General features: G+C 42.6%; 1 protein-coding gene across 4 annotated transcripts in view; it reads left to right on the top strand.

Annotated features, from left to right (window-relative positions):
* The window catches only part of nagpa (N-acetylglucosamine-1-phosphodiester alpha-N-acetylglucosaminidase), a 40,417-nt gene extending 18,924 nt beyond the window's left edge, over positions 1-21,493 (top strand). For 2 of the 4 annotated variants that reach the window (XM_060922324.1, XM_060922326.1), the window contains exons 3-12: positions 2,419-2,558; positions 2,718-2,826; positions 6,919-7,047; positions 8,945-9,147; positions 10,164-10,211; positions 11,949-12,077; positions 13,053-13,184; positions 18,890-18,971; positions 19,169-19,265; positions 19,393-19,616. In XM_060922324.1, coding sequence (XP_060778307.1) covers positions 2,419-2,558; positions 2,718-2,826; positions 6,919-7,047; positions 8,945-9,147; positions 10,164-10,211; positions 11,949-12,077; positions 13,053-13,184; positions 18,890-18,971; positions 19,169-19,265; positions 19,393-19,530 — 1,207 coding nt within the window. In that variant the 3' untranslated portion in view covers positions 19,531-19,616. Of the gene's footprint in view, positions 1-2,418; positions 2,559-2,717; positions 2,827-6,918; positions 7,048-8,944; positions 9,148-10,163; positions 10,212-11,948; positions 12,078-13,052; positions 13,185-18,889; positions 18,972-19,168; positions 19,266-19,392 lie in introns of all 4 variants that reach the window. The other 2 variants (XM_060922325.1, XM_060922327.1) reach the window with 2 other exon arrangements.
* The last annotated feature ends 757 nt before the right edge of the window (positions 21,494-22,250 follow it).

Raw genomic sequence — 22,250 nt, 5'->3', positions numbered from 1 at the left:
GGTATAATTCAGAATTCATTGTTCCATCAATGATGGCAAGCCGTCCTGGCCCAGATGCAGCAAAACAGGCCCAAACCATGATACTACCACCACCATGTTTCTCAGATGGGATAAGGTTCTTATGCTGGAATGCAGGGTTTTCCTTTGTCCAAACATAACACTTCTCATTTAAACCAAAAAGTTCTATTTTGGTCTCATCCATCCACGAAACATTTTTCCAATAGCCTTCTGGCTTGTCCACGTGATCTTTAGCAAACTGCAGACGAGCAGCAATGTTCTTTTTGGAGAGCAGTGGCTTTCTCCTTGCAACCCTGCCATGCACACCATTGTTGTTCAGTGTTCTCCTGATGGTGGACTCATGAACATTAACATTAGCCAATGTAAGAGAGGCCATCAGTTGCTTAGAAGTTACCCTGGGTTCCTTTGTGACCTTACCGACTATTGCACGCCTTGCTCTTGGAGTGATCTTTGTTGGTGGACCACTCCTGGGGAGGGTAACAATGGTCTTGAATTTCCTCCATTTGTACACAATCTGTCTGACTGTGGATTGGTGGAGTCCAAACTCTTTAGAGATGGTTTTGTAACCTTTTACAGCCTGATGAGCATCAATAACGCTTTTTCTGAGGTCCTCAGAAATCCCCTTTGTTCGTGCCATGATACACTTCCACAAACATGTGTTGTGAAGATCAGACTTTGATAGATCCCTGTTCTTTCAATAAAACAGGGTGCCCACTCACACCTGATTGTCATCCCACTGATTGAAAACACCTGACTCTAATTTCACCTTCAAATTAACTGCTAATCCTAGAGGTTCACATACTTTTGCCATTCACAGATATGTAATATTGGATCATTTTCCTCAATAAATAAATGGCCAAGTATAATATTTTTGTCTCATTTGTTTAACTGGGTTCTCTTTATCTACTTTTAGGACTTGTGTGAAAATCTGATGTTGTTTTAGGTCATATTTATGCATAAATATAGAAAATTTCTAAAGGGCTCACAAACTTTCAAGCACCACTGTAGCTGTATGTTTTGGGTCTTTTTCCTGTTGGAGGACCCATGACCTGCGACTGAGACAGAGCTTTCTGACACTGGGTAGTACATTTTGCTCCAGAATGCCTTGATAGTCTTGAGATGTCATTGTGCCCTGTACAGATTCAAGGCACTCTGTGCCAGACACAGCAAAGCAGCCCCAAATCATAACTAAGCCTCCTCTGTGTTTCACAGTCGGTATGGTGTTTTTTTGTTTTTGTTTTTCTTTGAAAGATAAAATTTTCTTCTGTGTACGTAGAGCTGATGTAACTTGCCAATACGCTTGAGTTTTGTCTCATCTGTCTAAAGGACATGCTCCTAGAAACATTGTGGCTTGTCAATATGCATTTTAGTAAATTCCAGTCTGGCTTTTTTAAGTTTTTCTTTCAGCAGTGGAGTCTTCCTGGGTCTTCATCCATTGAGCCTGCTGTTGCTCAAAAAGTGATGGATGGTACAATCAGACATTGATGTCCCTTGACGTTGGAGTTCTGTATTTATCTCTTTGGAAGTTGTCCTTGGCTCTTTGTCTACCATTGGCACTATCAGTCTGTGGTCAATTTTCTTCTTACAGTTACATCCAGGAAGGTTGGCTTCAGTCCCATGGAACTTTAAACTTCTTAACAATATTTGCGACTGGAGTCACGGGAACATCAAGCGGCTTGGAGATGGTCTTCTAGTCTTTGCCTTTACTATGCTTGTCTATAATTTTCTTTCTGATCTCCTCAAACAACTCTCCTTTACTTTCTCTGGGCCATGTTCAATGTGGTGCACACGACGAAACCAAATGGCAGAGCGACGACTGACTTTTCTCTGTTTAAATAGACTGAATGTTTGATTGCAAGGTCGAAGACACTCGTGATACTAATTAAGGTTCAACAATTAGTTTGAAATATCACTATAATCCAATTATTTCTAATCTTTTCTAGGGGGACCAACAAATCTGTCCAGGGTATTTTAGAATATCTTTGTAATATAAACAAAAATAATTTATTTTCATACTTTTGTGCTTTACTCTATGACATACCGAAGGCATGCAAGTATACATGAGAAAATTGCTTTTAATTTCATCACTTTTCAGGAGAAATAAAGCATTGTTTCAACAAGCTGGAAGGGTACCAACAAGTGTGTGTGTGTGTGTGTGTGTGTGTGTACTAATAGACAAAAAATGGACTAAAGAAGTTGAAAATAAAACAATAGAACAAAAATAACAGAATAAATACTGTGCAAGTAAAAAGTAGAATGTGTAAATTCAATGTACAGTGCTGTCCCAGTACTTTTGAAGGGCATTGTAGGTCTGCCTTCGTGTCATTATCTTCTCTCTCTCTCTCTCTCTCTCTCTCTCTCTCTCTCCCTCCCCTCTCCCACTCTTCTCCATGCTGGTAGTTATCTCTCAGAGGATGAGGTTTTGGACAGAGTAAACCCTTTTGTGCAGCTGGTCAGTGGGGTGGTGTGGCTGCTCAGATCAGGAGAAGTTTACATCAATGAAAGCTTGCAGGCTGAATGTGCAAAGTCTGAGGAGACAGGTACGTCAGTCTTCAGCACGGCTCCTGACTGGTGCAATAGCTCAGAACTGTGGGAGCTCAATTTCTGAGAAGCGCTGAACTAAACTCTGTTTATCTGTATAACTTTTTACTGACAGCATTGTAAATAAGGGAGAATATCACACATGCTGTATGTTACAGGAACATTACAGGATTTCGTCGATGTGATCTCAGCCCGGACAGCAGTGGGCCATGACGCAGAGGGCAGACTCATTCTCTTCCACAGTGATGGCCAGACCCAAATCAGAGGGTGAGAATAGATGCTCCAGAGTCTTTGTGCAGTGGATAGCGTACAGTAATAACCCAAATTCTCATTTACTCCAACAAAGTGAAGAAGCCTGGAAAGTATAGAATTTAAAGATGCGCATTTCCAGATGTGTACAAGAAGTACAGAAGTTAAGAAAATTTTCTGAAGGCAGATAGATATTCTTCTGTTAATGTTTCATACATTTTAATAACCCAAAGTGTATTGAGAAAAATGAAACCATGAAGGGGAAAAAAACACATATAATCTCTATCTTTAGACCATCTCCCTTTTTGGCTACGTTCACACTGCAGGCTGAAGTGACTCAAATCCGATCTTTTCGCCCATATGTGACCTGTAGCCGATCTTTTATTGACTATGAACGACACAGATCCGATTGTTTTTCAAATCCGACCCAGGCCGTTTGGATATGTGGTCCTAATTCCGATTCCTATCCGCTCTTTTCATATGTGACTTCAGTCTGAACCGCCAGGTCGCATTCATCCGACTTACACGTCATCAACAAGCCACAAACGTCACTATTCTGCGCTGAAGTAGGCGGCGGGTCTCTCAAAAAAAGTTACAACAACATGGCGCATAATCACGGGCGCAGATAGAGGGGGGGACTCGTCCCACCCAGATTTAAATTCACCTCGCTCGGTCCCCCCCACTTATAGGGAGGAAAAAACGTCTATGCTGTCTTTCTTTGCATAAGGCAAACCTCACGGAAAAATCAAAAGACTAATTACCATTCGGTTTATTGAGGTGCACAGCAGTACAGACATAGTTGCAACAACTCACATAAAACAAAACAAAGACTGATATTCGGTTGGTTGAGCTGCGCAGACTGCACAGGTTGCGAGCTCGAGCTTGGTTGCTATGGTAACCCACAACAAGTTTGACAGGCATATCGGGGTTGGGGTTGGTTTGCTGGCAGTTTTGTCCCCCCCAGTTCAAAAAACGTATCTGCGCCCCGCGCATGACATCAATGCGAGGGACGCTTCGGGCTGTGAAGGTTCTGAATCTTCTCAATGGAAGGACGCAGAGGTTAGGGAGCTGATTTCCATTTGGGGGGATGCAGCTATTCAAGCTAGATTGGATGGGTCATACCGCAACCAGGCGGTTTTACTTCCGTAAACACTGGCCATGCTCACTGCGTGTGACGTCGTCGTATCCTGCAATGCGCATGCGGAACACTTTTAGGTCGCTTTTCGTTCATACTGAGGATCACATACAAGTCGCATATATTTGTTAATGTGAACGACCTCACAAAAAAATCGGATTTCACAAAAAAATCGGAATTGAGCATTAAGCCTTGCAGTGTGAACGTAGCGTTTGTGTGTGTGTGTGTGTGTGTGTGTGTGTGTGTGTGTGTGTGTGTGTGTGTGTGTGTACACACCTTTTCCCACGACTCTCCCTTAAACAATGATACACTTAAACAGTGTTGAACCAGTTTAACTGTAGACAGTACAATGTTTACACAGTGTCTTGATACTGACGCCAGGGTTTCCCAGGTGTAGGTGATGCTTGGGCAGGTCACTCAGGGATATTCATCCCCTTATAAAAACACTTTTCCACTAATTCTATACAATGCAGCTTGTTTCCACTTTTGGATTAGCTGACTTGGAAGAAAAAGACTTTATTTATTACATGCACACTCAAGTATTTACAACCCTGATTCCAAAAAAGTTGGGACGAAGTACAAATTGTAAATAAAAACGGAATGCAATAATTTACAAATCTCAAAAACTGATATTGTATTCACAATAGAACATAGACAACATATCAAATGTTGAAAGTGAGACATTTTGAAATTTCATGCCAAATATTGGCTCATTTGAAATTTCATGACAGCAACACATCTCAAAAAAGTTGGGACAGGGGAAATAAGAGGCTGGAAAAGTTAAAGGTACAAAAAAGGAACAGCTGGAGGACCAAATTGCAACTCATTAGGTCAATTGGCAATAGGTCATTAACATGACTGGGTATAAAAAGAGCATCTTGGAGTGGCAGCGGCTCTCAGAAGTAAAGATGGGAAGAGGATCACCAATCCCCCTAATTCTGCGCCGACAAATAGCGGAGCAATATCAGAAAGGAGTTCGACAGTGTAAAATTGCAAAGAGTTTGAACATATCATCATCTACAGTGCATAATATCAAACGATTCAGAGAATCTGGAAGAATCTCTGTGCGTAAGGGTCCGGGCCGGAAAACCATACTGGGTGCCCGTGATCTTCGGGCCCTTAGACGGCACTGCATCACATACAGGCATGCTTCTGTATTGGAAATCACAAAATGGGCTCAGGAATATTTCCAGAGAACATTATCTGTGAACACAATTCACCGTGCCATCCGCCGTTGCCAGCTAAAAGTCTATAGTTCAAAGAAGAAGCCGTATCTAAACATGATCCAGAAGTGCAGACGTCTTCTCTGGGCCAAGGCTCATTTAAAATGGACCGTGGCAAAGTGGAAAACTGTTCTGTGGTCAGACGAATCAAAATTTGAAGTTCTTTATGGAAATCAGGGACGCCGTGTCATTCGGACTAAAGAGGAGAAGGACGACCCAAGTTGTTATCAGCGCTCAGTTCAGAAGCCTGCATCTCTGATGGTATGGGGTTGCATTAGTGCGTGTGGCATGGGCAGCTTACACATCTGGAAAGACACCATCAATGCTGAAAGGTATATCCAGGTTCTAGAGCAACAAATGCTCCCATCCAGATGACGTCTCTTTCAGGGAAGACCTTGCATTTTCCAACATGACAATGCCAAACCACATACTGCATCAATTACAGCATCATGGCTGCGTAGAAGAAGGGTCCGGGTACTGAACTGGCCAGCCTGCAGTCCAGATCTTTCACCCATAGAAAACATTTGGCGCATCATAAAACGGAAGATACGACAAAAAAGACCTAAGACATTTGAGCAACTAGAATCCTACATTAGACAAGAATGGGTTAACATTCCTATCCCTAAACTTGAGCAACTTGTCTCCTCAGTCCCCAGACGTTTACAGACTGTTGTAAAGAGAAAAGGGGATGTCTCACAGTGGTAAACATGGCCTTGTCCCAACTTTTTTGAGATGTGTTGTTGTCATGAAATTTAAAATCACCTAATTTTTCTCTTTAAATGATACATTTTCTCAGTTTAAACATTTGATATGTCATCTATGTTCTATTCTGAATAAAATATGGAATTTTGAAACTTTCACATCATTGCATTCCGTTTTTATGTACAACTTGTACTTTGTCCCAACTCTTTTGGAATCGGGGTTGTAAGAAGAAAGAAGAAGACGCCTTTATTTGTCACATGCACACTTCAAGCACAGTGAAATTCATCCTCTGCATTTAACCCATCTGAAGCAGTGAACACACACCCAGAGCAGTGGGCAGCCACACCTGAGTGCCCGGGGAGCATTCAGGGGTTAGGTACCTTGCTCAAGGGCACCTCAGCCCAAGGCCGCCCCACGTTAACCTAACTGCATGTCTTTGGGCTGTGGGGGAAACCGGAGCACCCAGAGGAAACCCACGCAGACACGGGGAGAACATGCAAACTCCACACAGAAAGGCCCTCGCCGGCTGCTGGGTTCGAACCCGGAACCTTCTTGCTGTGAGGCAACCGTGCTAACCACTACACCACCGTGCCACCCATAGTATTTAGCCACTGAAGCAGCGAACACGTGCATGAGCAATGAGCGCATACACACATACCCAGAGCAATGGGCTACAGCACCTGGGGAGCAGTTGGGGGTTAGGTGCCTTGCTCACGGGCACTTCAGCCACGATACAGAGGAAGGTTGCCATGATACATTCACTCAACTCGCCTCACATTTTTCCTGCTGGTCCTGGGAATTGAACCAGTGACCCTTTGGGCCCAAGGCTGCTTCTCTAATCTTCAAGCCATGGCTGCCCCCATATAAAAGAAAATAACTTTTACGAGTACATTTACTAGGATTTGAATTAATGTCCATAATGTACAGCATTTTTCATCTTGTAAGGAATTAAGAATATTTGCATCATGTTACATAATTCCTATTTTAACCATTATGTTTATAAGCCCAGTTTTTAATTAGGGGTGTGTGTGTGTTTGTGTACACACCCAGTATGAACCTGTGGGAGGTGGCGGAGTTCCTTAAGAAGCAGGGAGTCATCAATGCCATTAATCTGGATGGAGGCGGCTCTTCCACTTATGTCCTTAATGGGTCACTGGCAAGTTTCCCCTCCGATCACTGGTATATAAATCCTACTTGGCCATTATTAGCCATCATAAGTAACTGTACACCTCAAGTGCAGTACTATATATAAATGAGTTTATAATTCCTAAGTGATGGCTAGAAAGTATATAGTGGTGATTTATTATGAGTATTCTAAAATTATTTGGATTTGGTTAATGACATGATACCGAACAAACTTTACATTATGAACTAATATGTAAATAAAATTAATTCACGCTCTTTTGTTAGCTTTGCTTGAGTTCAGTAATTTTTCTTGTCTTATCTACAGTGGTGCTTGAAAGTTTGTGAACCCTTTAGAATTTTCTATATTTCTGCATAAATATGACCTAAAACATCATCAGATTTTCACACAAGTCCTAAAAGTAGATAAAGAGAACCCAGTTAAACAAATGAGACAACAATATTATACGTGGTCATTTATTTATTGAGGAAAATGATCCAATTTTACATATCTGTGAGTGGCAAAAGTATGTGAACCTTTGCTTTCAGTATCTGGTGTGACCCCCTTGTGCAGCAATAACTGCAACTAAACGTTTCCGGTAACTGTTGATCAGTCCTGCACACCGGCTTGGAGGAATTTTAGTCCATTCCTCTGTACAGAACAGCTTCAACTCTGGGATGTTGGTGGGTTTCCTCACATAAATTGCTCGCTTCAGGTCCTTCCACAACATTTCGATTGATTAAGGTCAGGACTTTGACTTGGCCATTCCAAAACATTAACTTTATTCTTCTTTAACCATTCTTTGGTAGAATGACTTGTGTGCTTAGGGTCGTTGTCTTGCTGCATGACCCACCTTCTCTTGAGATTCAGTTCATGGACAGATGTCCTGACATTTTCCTTTAGAATTCGCTGGTATAATTCAGAATTCATTGTTCCATCAATGATGGCAAGCCGTCCTGGCCCAGATGCAGCAAAACCGGCCCAAACCATGATACTACCACCACCATGTTTCTCAGATGGGATAAGGTTCTTATGCTGGAATGCAGTGTTTTCCTTTCTCCAAACATAACACTTCTCATTTAAACCAAAAACTTCTATTTTGGTCTCATCCGTCCACAAAACATTTTTCCAATAGCCTTCTTGCTTGTCCACGTGATCTTTAGTAAACTGCAGACGAGCAGCAATGCTCTTTTTGGAGAGCAGTGGCTTTCTCCTTGCAACCCTGCCATGCACACCATTGTTGTTCAGTGTTCTCCTGATGGTGGACTCATGAACATTTAACATTAGCCAAATGTGAGAGAGGCCTTCAGTTGCTTAGAAGTTACCCTGGGTTCTTTTGTGACCTCGCCGACTGTTACATGACTTGCTCTTGGAGTGATCTTTTTTGGTCGACCACTCCTGGGGAGGGTAACAATGGTCTTGAATTTCCTCCATTTGTACACAATCTGTCTGACTGTGGATTGGTGGAGTCCAAACTCTTTAGAGATGGTTTTGTAACCTTTTACAGCCTGATGAGCATCAACAACGCTTTTTCTGAGGTCCTCAGAAATCTCCTTTGTTTGTGCCATGATACACTTCCACAAACATGTGTTGTGAAGATCAGACTTTGATAGATCCCTGTTCTTTAAATAAAACAGGGTGCCCACTCACACCTGACTGTCATCCCACTGATTGAAAACACCTGACTCTGATTTCATCTTCAAATTAACTGCTAATCCTAGAGGTTCACATACTTTTGCCCCTCACAGATATGTAATATTGGATCATTTTCCTCAATAAATAAATGACCAAGTATAATATTTTTGTCTCATTTGTTTAACTGGGTTCTCTTTATCTACTTTTAGGACTTGTGTGAGAATCTGATGTTGTTTTAGGTCATATTTATGCAGAAATATAGAAAATTCTAAAGGGTTCACAAACTTTCAAGCACCACTCTATTTGTTCTGTGTGTAGTGCGGATCCAATGTGGCGCTGTCCTCGGGCCGTGTCCACTGTGTTGTGTGTGCACGAGCGTCTCTGTCAGCCCGAGGATTGCAACCAGCATGGGACCTGCGTGGACGGCCAGTGTGTGTGCCAACCCGGCTGGGCCGCGCCCACATGTGCCAATCTAACATGCCAGCCACCAGCCTGTGGAGACCATGGGCTCTGCACTCCAGGTGAATTTCTGCAACTGAGAGTGTGTGTGTTTCTGTATAAGTGGAAGTGAGTTATGTATTTCACTTATATTGTTGTGTTGTGTGCGTTATAATTGCATGAGTGTATTTGGTAACGTGCATCTGAGAAAAATCATCAGGGGATTTTTTTTTCCAAACTATTTCATGAAAAACAAGGAGAAAACCAAAATCTATTAGAAAGATTTGTCTTTGTTGCTATGCTTTTGCCATGGTGTATGACTTGAAGGTTAAACTTGCCCCATCTACGCCCATCCTTATTGTTTGGTCTGATGATGCCACTCTATACAGCTGTTGCTGTTTCAGTTCATCAGTTTGGTTTAGTTTGCACATTATATCATCATTTATTATATTTGGTCTGTCGTGCTTTGAGCTTTATGCCTGCAAAGACTTTTTTAATCTGGAAAGTGGTATATTGTTTGCTATTATTGTGTATAATCTATTATTTTATCCTGTTTTTTTTCTTAAAGTATTTTTAAAGACAAAGAATTGACACCGGGGGCCTCAATTATAGTTCTGGATTTGAGCCCCGTGGCTGGCGAGGGCCTTTCTGTGCGGAGTTTATATGTTCTCCCCGTGTCCGTGTGGGTTTCCTCCGGGTGCTCCGGTTTCCCCCACAGTCCAAAGACATGCAGGTTAGGTTAACTGGTGACTCTAAATTGACCGTAGGTGTGAATGGTTGTTTGTCAGCCCTGTGATGATCTGGCGACTTGTCCAGGGTGTACCCCGCCTCTCGCCCATAGTCAGCTGGGATAGACTCCAACTTCCCCATGACCCTGCACAGGATAAGCGGTGTCGGATAATGGATGGATGAATGCATGTTAAAAGCAGATACACTGTTTCTCTGCTAAAAAGTAGTAAATGTTGCAATTCTATCAAGGTTTGTTAATTACTTGAATGCATTTATACTTGTTAATTGTATTTATTCAAGAAAATGTCTCGGCTGTGAACATGGGTAACGTTTGGTGCGAATGGTCTTCACCTTGTGTCTCTCTGAACAGATGGCTGTGTGTGTGATCCAGGGTGGATCGGTGTGAACTGCAGTCAGGGTAAACACCGCCAAACTCAACACCGCACTCCAACTCGCACAGTATATTACAACAGGCTATATTATGAAACCTATTAAATGGAAATATCCCTTACAGATTTCCGATCATGTTTCTTATAAGATGTATGGTACCAGTCAAAAGTTTGTACACCCCTACTCATTCATCGTTTTTTCTGTATTTTGAATATTTTCTATATTGTCGAACATTACTGAAGACATCAAAGCTATGAAATAACAGATGAAACAAGTGTTGCCAGGCGAAACAAACCTCACCCGGTAGCACTTATGATGAATATGAAGGAAGATATCGTGCAAAAAAAAAAAAAAAGGGACCCTATGGGTACATGTGGCTACTGCTTATAAATAAAATTGTTTTCTGATACCATTTCCATACAGTAAATATAGCATATATATATTTACTCTATGAAGCAGTAGCCACAAAAATGAAGCGTAATCCAAAAATGAACAATTTAAAAATCACAGAAGTAAAATATACCAAGTGTCTGCACTTTATATTATTCTACTCTTACCTCTTACAGTTTTCGAAATGGAAACCTCCGAACCGAGGCTGACGTACACACGCTGTCGCCACGACCCAAATTCTTATTTCCTGGAAATGGCCCGGCGCTAGAGCTCAGTGGAACGCACTTTCCCTCTATAATAAGCATAAACATGTCTGAAAGTAATTTCTTTAGTCTAGTCCATTTATTTATAATTTATATTCATAATAATTAATCAACAGAGCGGGGAAGTCTTTATCAGTGGGGTTTAAAAGTGGGCGTGGCCAAAACCCCTTCCTTTGCGTATGTCAACAAACCAAGAAACCATCCAATGACAGCACAGTGTATGCAAATGAGGCAGGTAGTGGTCCAATCAGTGTGTTTGTGGAAGGAGTCTTTCCGAAGCAGCGCTCCTGAAGTCTGAGCTTATAGTTTGTTTGTTTGTTTGTTTGTTTTTGACCTTTTTGGTCACCTTGATCTGGTGACCCTCAAAATGTTGGAGGTTCTATTTGAGACCATCTATCCTGAAAGTTTCATGAAGCTTGATCCAGCCATTTTCCCATAATATCGTTAACAACAAAACAAAGAAGCAAACAAACAAACAAAGAAACCCGACCGAAAACGATACCTCGCCCCCTGGTGGACTCTGTCCCAGGCGAGGTAATTATGTGGTAAACAGAAGAGTGTTAAAACAAAATATATCTCACATTTTAGATTCTTCAAAGTAGCCAGCGTTTACCTTGATGATGCTTTGCATACTATTAGCATTATCTTAACCAGCTTCATGAGGTAGTCACCCGGAATGCTTTTCAGTTAACTGGTGTGCCTTTTCAGTTTTAATTTAAAGTTAATTCGTGCAATTTCTTGCCTTCTTAATGTGTTTGAGATCATACAGTAAATAATAAATAATAAAAATACAGTAAGTAGCCCTATTCCACAGTTATGTCAGGAACCGCTCGACTAAGTAAAGAGAAACTACATCCATCATTACTTTAAGACATGAAGCGACTTTTAACTAATAAAAATAAAGAAAAAACATTGAATTAGAAGGTGTGTCCAAATATTTGGCTCGTACTGTATATAGTTTCATAATTTTGGTTTTATTTTATAATATCACTGAAAGTCTTTACACCTTGCACTAATTCTAGATGTGTATTATAGGGTCAGTTATTATCTATTGAACCCACCCATTTTCACACATTCACCTGATTTTATATCACTCTTGTCCTGTGTTGTAGAGTGTCCAGCGGGTTTCTATGGCGATGGGTGTAAGAAGACGTGTGTGTGCCTCAATGGAGGATCTTGTGACCCTGTCCATGGGCGATGCACATGTCCTGCTGGTTTTCATGGAGATTCTTGTGAGCAAGGTGTTGTGCAGTGTACAGGGTCCAGTTTTGGATTTATGATTGGCTTGACTTCATGTGCATTCATGTCATGACCGTACATACAATCCGTCAACTTCTAAAAGCCATTCTTGTCTTAGTCAAACTCATAACCAGCAGCTGGAGACTTGGCATTTTCTAAAGCGTTGATGGTGTGGAATGCACATACTACACAATATATCCAAAAGTATGTGGACACCTGACCATAACATGAATGTGCTTTTTCAGCATTCCATTCCAAATTTAGTGTCCCTTTACGGTTTTAATAATCTCCACTCTTTTATGAAGGCTTTCTAATAGATTTTGGAGCATGGCTGTGGAGATGTGCCCATTCAGCGAGAAGAGCATTAGTCAGGTCAAGCACTGATGTTGGGTGAGAAGGCTTGGGGTGCGGCCAGCATTCCAGTTCATCCTAAAAGTGTTTAGTTGGGTTGAGGTCAGGTCTCTGTGCAGGCCACTTGAGTTCTTCCACTCCAATCTTGGCAAACCATGTCTGTATGGACCACACTTTGTGCACAGGGGCATTGTCATGTTGGAACATGTTTGGGCTCCTTAGTTCCAGCGAAGGGAAATTGTGATGCTGTAAGATACAGACATGTTCTATGTCAGGGGTGTCCAAGCTTATCCACAGAGGGCCAGTGTGGGTGCAGGTTTTCATTCTAATCAACCCGATTCCACCTGTTTAATTAGTTGACGTTGGCTTTCAGTAGACCATCAGGTGTGGCTGTGGCTTGGTTGGAATGAAAACCTGCACCCATACTGACCCTTTCTGGATAAAATTGGACATCCCTGTTCAATGCTATTGTGTGCTTCCAACTTTGTTGCAGCAGTTTGGAGAAGGCTCACATATGGGTGTGATGGTCAGGTGTTCACATACTATATACACATAAGAATGGCATCTCATTCCATGGTAGATGAAATATGTTGATAACAGTCTATGTGCGCGCTGTCTTGTCTCAGAATGTCCTCTAGGCTTCTACGGGCTGCTGTGTTTGCAGGAGTGCCAGTGCAGTGACCTTTGTCCTTGTGACCCTGTAACAGGAAGCTGTAATACCACATTCCTTGGCCAGAGAAATACCAGTCTGCAGAAGGGTACTGATTATATCACACTGTTGGTCCTACAGCACCACTTTGTATGCCTCACATCTTATTTCTAGATAAAGCCTTGGAAATGGTTGTCTTTTTTTCTTTTCTTTTTTTTTTTTTTAAAGTGCACCGAGCTTCTTTGTTTGCTATCTCTACATGATGCCGGGACATGAGTTATATCTTTATATAAAACTGCTGAGTGATTGCCTTATCTTTTGCAGACCTGCATGCACAGTGTGGTGTAATTTGAGCTCTCTGCATGTTTTCTTTTTCTTTTTTTTTCTTCATTTGTTTCCTTCTGCAGTCTGCATGTTTTTCCCCCCATGAGCATGGGGTTTGTAAGTATTTCTTCTTGAGTCAAATCATATCTTTGTCTCTCACATAGATAAAGTCTTGAGATATTTAAAGGGAGGGCATGAGAGAATCTTACTCGGGTTTGAAACACAAAATAGTCCAGTTGTTCAGCCGGTTGTAAAGACAGGTCAGCTCTGTGTCCTTTACTGGCCTGGTAGTGACAATCAGACTGCTGATTCCTGAGAAAACAGCTGATTGCTGAAAGCTGATTTTTCAGCTCTTGTCCCACTCCTGTCTGCTGAACTTCTGGTTTCTCTCTGATTAAAAGACTGGCTCCAGTAGTTTTCTATCTAATCCCAGTCTACCACATCTGTAGTGTACTGTATGTATGACTACTACAAGCAATAGTTTTGACATTTCCTTTATCATAAACAATTAAAAGGTGTATGGGCAGTTATTAAATTACATTATTATACATACAGGACACTTTTTTTTTTTTTTTTTCTGGAATGGAAACGTGTTCTATTCCCTTCTAGCAGGTTTCATTCATTTGGTTTGATAGCATGCAATATTGTTAGCATATCGCTTATCCTACGTGTATTATGTCACTCTACCCAATGGAGAATGAGCGTTGAATACAGTTTACGATATTACATGGTTGTCAGACGTAAAACTTCCACGCTAGCATGTGACTGTGACAATTTATAAACAAACATGGCCGCCAGGTTTGCTTCGTTAAAACCGAAGATTTGGAGAGAATCTTGAAAGAGAAAGACGTGTTGAACACCCGAAAGGAATGTGTATGTATAATTAATAATAATAATAATAATGGGCAGCACGGTGGTGTAGTGGTTAGCGCTGTCGCCTCACAGCAAGAAGGTCCGGGTTCGAGCCCCGTGGCCAGTGAGGGCCTTTCTGTGTGGAGTTTGCATGTTCTCCTCGTGTCCGCGTGGGTTTCCTCCGGGTGCTCCGGTTTCCCCCACAGTCCAAAGATATGCAGGTTAGGTTAACTGGTGACTCTAAATTGAGCGTAGGTGTGAGTGTGAATGGTTGTCTGTGTCTATGTGTCAGCCCTGTGATGACCTGGCGACTTGTCCAGGGTGTACCCCGCCTTTCGCCCGTAGTCAGCTGGGATAGGCTCCAGCTTGCCTGCAACCCTGTAGAACAGGATAAAGCAGCGAGAGATAATGAGATGATGATGATGATGATGATGATAATAATAATATTGGCTGGCTTTTTTCGTGGTATATCAGATCCTGTATATTCCATTCAGCTAGCACAGAGGTGGACAAAGTACCCAACTTCATTACTTAAGTCAAAGTACAGATCCCGCTGGTCAAATGTTACTCCGATACAAGTGAAAGTTGTCCAGTCAAAATTTTACTTAAAGTACTGAAGCGCTTGCTTTTAAACATACTTAAGTATTAAAAGTACATTTTCTGTCAATGCATCGTTGTGTTATTGCCACAACACTTACAAAACTTAATGCCGTTACCAAAGACAGAAATGTGAATTCACAAAATGAACGCATGCTGTGCATCATGGTGATTTAACGTTAAGCTAGCTAGTCAGTGAAGCTCCACCTGACATTCTAGCAAACTCTTTTCAAACTCAAAATCATACTGTGTAGCTAACACAACTAGAAAAGAAAGATTTCTACATTCTGTTTATTTGGCAAGATTATGCTAAAACATATTTCTGAAAGCACTTCAGATAAGTTAACATTATTCATGTTAGCGTAACTCTGTGTTTACATGCTAAAGGCCCGGTCACACAGCACTCCGCGTCTATATCACGTACAAAAAGATACAAAAATCAGGTGGACGTGGTCGTAAGTGGTAATTTTTGGTCAATTTTGGCTTTGCCGTGCTTTGTACGGGGTATGGCCGTCGGCGGCTGTTTCACTGCCATAGCACTGCCAAATCACGGGTAACCGCGGCTCAGCGTCGTTGGAAGAGCGGCTTGCTGCGCATATAAAAGCGGTAGGATATGTTGAGCCTGTATCAGTTGGTTCTGTTGGTGCTGGAGCATTAAGATGAGGAGATCACAGCGTTGAGGGTTCATGTTCACCCCTTGACATCTAGACTGCAAGTGCCGAGGTCTCAGAAAATTACGGTATTTACATGCCGCAAATCAGAAGTGATGCAGAAGTGATTAGACAGTGATCAATCGAATTTAGAACTTGTTTGAGACGTCGTTTAACGGGCTTAGACAGTGCTATGTACGCGGAAAAATCCATTTCTCAGTGATAAGCCGCTAAACACACGCTATATCCCGTGATACCAACGCGTAACACCCGTCCGATGACCGTGCTCTGCCCGTGATAGACCGCCAAACTTTCGCGTCTTACCACGTCTCCCCAAGTTTTAATAACGGCCGGGACACTGATTATCACGTGTTTTTCACCTGTGTTGCACGTCTTTACCACGTGTGCCGGCCGTGGTTGTCCGCGGTCTAAAGTTTTGAGCAGTCCAAAACTTTTTGCCGCGTCCGACGCCGTTCCGATTTTCCCCTGCGTCCTGTCACGTCTGTATATCGACTGTAACACGTCTTAACTTCGACATCAACACGAACAATATCGTCTGCTTCACGGGAGAGCACTTTTTGACGGGTTTTGGCCGTGATAAAGCCGTAAAGCGCTGTGTGACCGGGCCTTAACTAACAGTGTCCAAGTTAACTAGCTATGTGTAAACGTTAGCCGCGGACAAGGCGATGGCAACTTGGCGGGCAAATCCATAGAAAGTCATTTGACTAACCAGACTGCATAGCTATTGCAACGTTATCGCTAGCTCTAAAAGCACAGACAACTTCACTGCAAGCGTTCTCTTGGAATAAAACGTTTACATACATCAATATGCTTCCGCAGGTTGCATATTGTATTGCATATATGTAGGCTGTGATGTGGTTTGTTTTCAGCAAACAAAGCAAACCTTTAAAACGAAACTAATCTTTAATCCTTTCAGAAAACTGAAACATGGGTTCTAGGTATGGCCATGAGTGCGTGCATTCCCCAGAAGAACCGCCTCCGTCCATTCTGCCATCAACTGATCGTGTTCAAATAATGCTGCTGAGAAATCACTGAACTTGATTTTATACAGTCTATGGACGTGACGTGACCCGAGTGATTACTGATCGGCTGCCTCAGTGTCAGCGACGAGAAAACCATCACGTTTTAGAAAAGAAAAGAAAAAACCCATCCACTTTCAAAGCTTCTTCACAGTAACGAGTAACGAGGACCCTGATAGAAATGTAGTGGAGTGAAAAGTACGATATTTGCCTTTCAAATGTAGTGAAGTTAAAGTCATAAGTTTCCCCCCCAAATAAATACTCAAGTAAAGTACAGATACTCAAAAAGTGTACTTAAGTACAGTACTCAAGTAAATGTACTTCGTTACTGTCCACCTTTGAGCTAGCATGATATTGAACTCTTCTTCGACTCGTTCAATATCATGCTAGCTGAATGGGATATATCTGATATACCACACACACACAAAAAAAAAGCCAGCCAATATTATTTTTAAATTATACCACTATACTGGGGGCGGCACGGTGGTGTAGTGGTTAGCGCTGTCGCCTCACAGCAAGAAGGTCCTGGGTTCGAGCCCCGGGGCCGGCGAGGGCCTTTCTGTGCGGAGTTTGCATGTTCTCCCCGTGTCCGCGTGGGTTTCCTCCGGGTGCTCCGGTTTCCCCCACAGTCCAAAGACATGCAGGTTAGGTTAACTGGTGACTCTAAATTGACCGTAGGTGTGAATGTGAGTGTGAATGGTTGTCTGTGTCTATGTGTCAGCCCTGTGATGACCTGGCGACTTGTCCAGGGTGTACCCCGCCTTTCGCCCGTAGTCAGCTGGGATAGGCTCCAGCTTGCCTGCGACCCTGTAGAAGGATAAAGCGGCTAGAGATAATGAGATGAGAATGAGATGAGACCACTATACTGTGGAATGCTTATGACCAATTGGCCATAAGGTGTTGATGTTCTATAACAGCAGTTCGGACAGTAATGTATGCTGCAAGGTTTATATTACCGCACTCATTCTTGCATATTATCATTTCTATCGGAAAAACTTGCACAGGACCGGATTTAAAAAAAAAAAAAAAACAGGTGTAATTTTTGATATGTTTTCTGTGAGAAGACATTTATTTAGCATATTTGGGAGGAATTTCCAGTGTTGGTCAAAACTTTTCTAACACCAGAGAAGACCTTTGCATGTTCTCAGTAACATGAAGTGCTGAAATCCTTTTCTTATTAACTTCTCAAGAGAGAAAACAGAAGCTGCTGAGAGAACAAGTGTGCACTGTATAATGTAAAAGATAACAGGAAGTTGTGTTGCAGATGTTCCTTAATATGAAATAGTGGTAAATGGTTGAAGAGCATGATGTGGTGTTCATTAAAATATCTCATCTCTCATCTCGTTATCTCTAGCCGCTTTATCCTGTTCTACAGGGTCGCAGGCAAGCTGGAGCCTATCCCAGCTGACTACGGGCGAAAGGCGGGGTACACCCTGGACAAGTCACCAGGTCATCACAGGGCTGATACACATAGACACAGACAACCATTCACACTCACATTCACACCTACGCTCAATTTAGAGTCACCAGTTAACCTAACCTGCATGTCTTTGGACTGTGGGGGAAACCGGAGCACCCGGAGGAAACCCACGCGGACACGGGGAGAACATGCAAACTCCACACAGAAAGGCCCTCGCCGGCCCCGGGGCTCGAACCCGGACCTTCTTGCTGTGAGGCGACAGCGCTAACCACTACACCACCGTGCCACCCTCATTAAAATATATAAAAATAAATGTTCTCACGTCAATTGCAGTGGTATAAGAGCAATGATGTGCTGTTACTGGAAAATAATCCAATTTAGGCTGGTAGATCTGCTTTGCATCAGGCCACGTGGCATCACCGCAAATTGGATTAGGTTGGAAATGTAAATTGGACATGTGTTATATAGTCAGGTATGTAAACATTCATTCTAAGCATAAAGCTTTTAGGATGAGACCGACATGCGCAAATGTCTTTCTTTAGCTCTGATCCTGATCTCATGCCATGCTCTGGCTGCCTCGGTCATTCTCTCAAATGCAGGTTTTAAATTTAGCTCTCATCAAGCATCGCTGCCCTTACTTTTTTAAGCCTTGTCTAAGTGTTTATTAAAAACACAAGTGCTTTTTATTTAACCTTTTACTTCATCCCTGATTTGTAATCGAGAACTTTTTCCATTCACTTCAGAGAACGAGCACCTGCTCCTGTACGTGGATGAAAACCACAGCTGTTTCTCTTTTCTCATCTCTCTTCTCTTCTCTTCTGTTTTGGATCGAGTTTAAAATAGTGAGAGGATTTGTGTTCGTAGCAGTGCTATACAAAGGGCAAAATGCAGGCCTGATGAGGAACTGAAATGTTTGTTTCCTCCCTTTCAGCCACTCACTGCCTAGCCACCCAAATGTGGAAGGAGTGGCGAGAGCAAGATGAGGCTCACACGCAGAAGCCTTATCTGTCCGAGTAAGTGTTCACATGCGTACACAAACATCAGCCGCCTGACTGTGTTATGCAACCGAATCAATAATTCCAGTTTCCGCTGGTTGCTTCGGAAAAGCTTAACGTGTACACTTGGTGTGTAATCGTGCATGTAAGATTATTGCCATGGAAAAGGATCAAATGCCTCACACCTTTATTGGCAAGACAACTTTTTATTTCAGCAAATCTGCATCGAGAGTCCCCACTGTGCCTGTAAAGAGCTCACGCAGTGGAGAGGCAGTCACGCATTTATTAGCCAGACCTGCCTTTCAAATGCAAGTGAGCGATTGTGAGGAGTTGCTATGGCTTTTGTATAGTGCTTTGTGTCGGCCATAGTGGCCAGTTCAAAAGATAAAGTCTTTCTCTCACTCTCTCTCGCTGTTTGTTTGTGTGTGTGGGTGTCTAGGCAAAGCTGGATGGTTATCACTGCCGTCTTGGCTGCAGTCTTGCTGACCAGTCTCATTGGAAACTTAATCCAAGTGTGTGGAAAATGCAGACGGCGTCCACAGCAGGATTATTCCTACATGCATCTGGAGGAAGTTAATGGAGCTAGGGATAGTCCAAAACACTCGAGGACGCAGCCTGGAAGAGCCCTCTTTCAACCAAATGACTCGGACTCACAAGATTCCTCATAGCCCATGTATGTATGCAGGGATGTGTGTGTGTGTGTGTGTGTGTATTATATACTGTATATGTGGCACGGTGGTGTAGTGGTTAGCACTGTCGCCTCACGGCAAGAAGGTCCGGGTTCGAGCCCCGGGGCCGGCGAGGGCCTTTCTGTGCGGAGTTTGCATGTTCTTCCCGTGTCCGCGTGGGTTTCCTCCGGGTGCTCCGGTTTCCCCCACAGTCCAAAGACATGCAGGTTAGGTTAACTGGTGGCTCTAAATTGACCGTAGGTGTGAATGTGAGTGTGAATGGTTGTCTGTGTCTGTGTGTCAGCCCTGTGATGACCTGGCGACTTGTCCAGGGTGTACCCCGCCTTTCGCCCGTAGTCAGCTGGGATAGGCTCCAGCTTGCCTGCGACCCTGTAGAACAGGATAAGCGGCTAGAGATAATAGATGTGTATGTATGGGGTGTGGGTGTAGGTGTGCATCATGGCCTGTCCAATCAGGAGTAAGATGCTTCTTGGGGTGCATCCTCAATGACCCTGAAGTTGATTAATCACGCAGAGAAACAGACGTTCCTGCATGTCGTTCCTGCTGATACTCCGTCAGTACACCGAGCTCCTCACAGCCAGTATTGTGATCAAAATAAAATCTGCAATCAAACATGTGTATAACAGAAGAGCTACTGGGTCACAGAGTCTCTCAGTTCAACCAATGACTTGCCACTTTTTGTGAATATACACATCTGTGTATGCCTTCAGTATCCATATCATGGCCTTGACAACATTATGTAATCAAGCATCATCATTGGCATGTCGTGATTCCTTTGTTTTCCCTCACTCTGGTTTACCTTTGCTTCATAACTCAGGAACTTCACATTTTGGTCACCAGGCTTGAATATTAACCACAGACATGTGGTCGCGTGTGCACTGCTTCGGGTCCTTGATGTTTTTGTACTATGTGTTGCTATAGGAGCAAACCAGAATTGGACTGTGAATCCTGTAATAAGATATTGGTATTGTATTTACTTTTTTATTTTCATTTGGAAGCAGACTCGCCCTGCTCGGTTCACAGCCGAGTACATGTAATCTTAAGCAATTTCCCTGGGCATACACTGTAAAATCATTCCCTGGTTTGTTTTCATTGACTCCAAAAGACCAAAACAAGGACATTTCAAAGGGACTTTGACCTCGATCCCGTGAATCTGGATGGCAGGATGTGTTAATCCCACTGGTTTTTCACCTAAATTAATGAGACGTGGAAGGGCAGGATCACCGAAGTCGTCCTTTCAGTTTTAGTGCCTTATAATTCCTGCTTTTTATGGTGTCTCTGTTTTGTTTTGTTTTTTGTACACTATTACTACAGAATAATACTTTTAATCTGTGCACTGTCTGTGAACTCCTCAGCTTTAAGAGCACAGGAGCACAAGCTTTGTAACGTGAGGATTACTATCCATCCATTATCTCTAGCCGGTTATCCTGTCCTACACACTCACATTCACACCTACGGTCAATTTAGAGTCACCAGTTAACCTAACCTGCGCTGTCGCCTCACAGCAAGAAGGTCTGGGTTCGAGCCCCGTGGCCGGCGAGGGCCTTTCTGTGTGGAGTTTGCATGTTCTCCCCGTGTCCGCGTGGGTTTCCTCCGGGTGCTCCGGTTTCCCCCACAGTCCAAAGACATGCAGGTTAGGTTAACTGCTGACTCTAAATTGACCGTAGGTGTGAATGTGAGTGTGAATGGTTGTCTGTGTCTGTGTGTCAGCCCTGTGATGACCTGGCGACTTGTCCAGGGTGTACCCTGCCTTTCGCCCGTAGTCAGCTGGGATAGGCTCCAGCTTGCCTGTGATCCTGTAGAACAGGATAAAGCGGCTACAGATAATGAGATGAGATGAGAATTAGCCTAACCTGCATGTCTTTGGACTGTGGGGGAAACCGGAGCACCCGGAGGAAACCCACGCGGACACGGGGAGAACATGCAAACTCCACACAGAAAGGCCCTCTCCGGCCACGGGGCTCGAACCCGGACCTTCTTGCTGTGAGGTGACAGTGCTAACCACTACACCCCCGTGCGGCCGCTGGGGCCAGTTCTCTAAATTAATTTAAGGAATTTCTAAACGATGTGATGTATTGAGATAAGTACAGTAACGTGTTTATTCATTAATCATATAAGATTTAATGCAAATGTACAAACAAAGGGAATTTTTTTTTTTCCAAAGGTGGAACTGTTTGTATGATCGATATATTTTTACACATGACAACCTTGGAAAAGTTTCTCGGTAACATTGTTGATGAAAATGAATTTGAGTCTGTTGTTTAGAGGACCTTGACTGTGTGTGAAATTTTGTGCAACAATGATAATTGAAAGTAAAATATTGAGAAGGCTATATATAGTATGTTTAAACTATGGAAGGTTAAATCGTAAAAGCTTAATATTATAAAGCCATAGAATATTAGGATACAACCTTATAATTTTGGATCAGTCCTCAGCATTCATAAGTGTTTTACTGCAATTTACTCCAGTCTCCTGAACTGATTTTGATATTATTATAATAATAATAATTCCTAGAGATTTAAAAATGTTCAAAATAATGCATTTTTATCTGTATTTTAATAAAAGTTGTATTAAAAATGATAAAACAATGAATGTTTCTGCTTAACAC

The sequence above is a fragment of the Neoarius graeffei genome, chromosome 5 (genome assembly GCF_027579695.1).
Source record: "Neoarius graeffei isolate fNeoGra1 chromosome 5, fNeoGra1.pri, whole genome shotgun sequence".
Taxonomy (NCBI): domain Eukaryota; kingdom Metazoa; phylum Chordata; class Actinopteri; order Siluriformes; family Ariidae; genus Neoarius; species Neoarius graeffei.
Note: the sequence above shows the minus strand (reverse complement) of the source record. Positions and strands in the feature narration are given on the sequence as shown.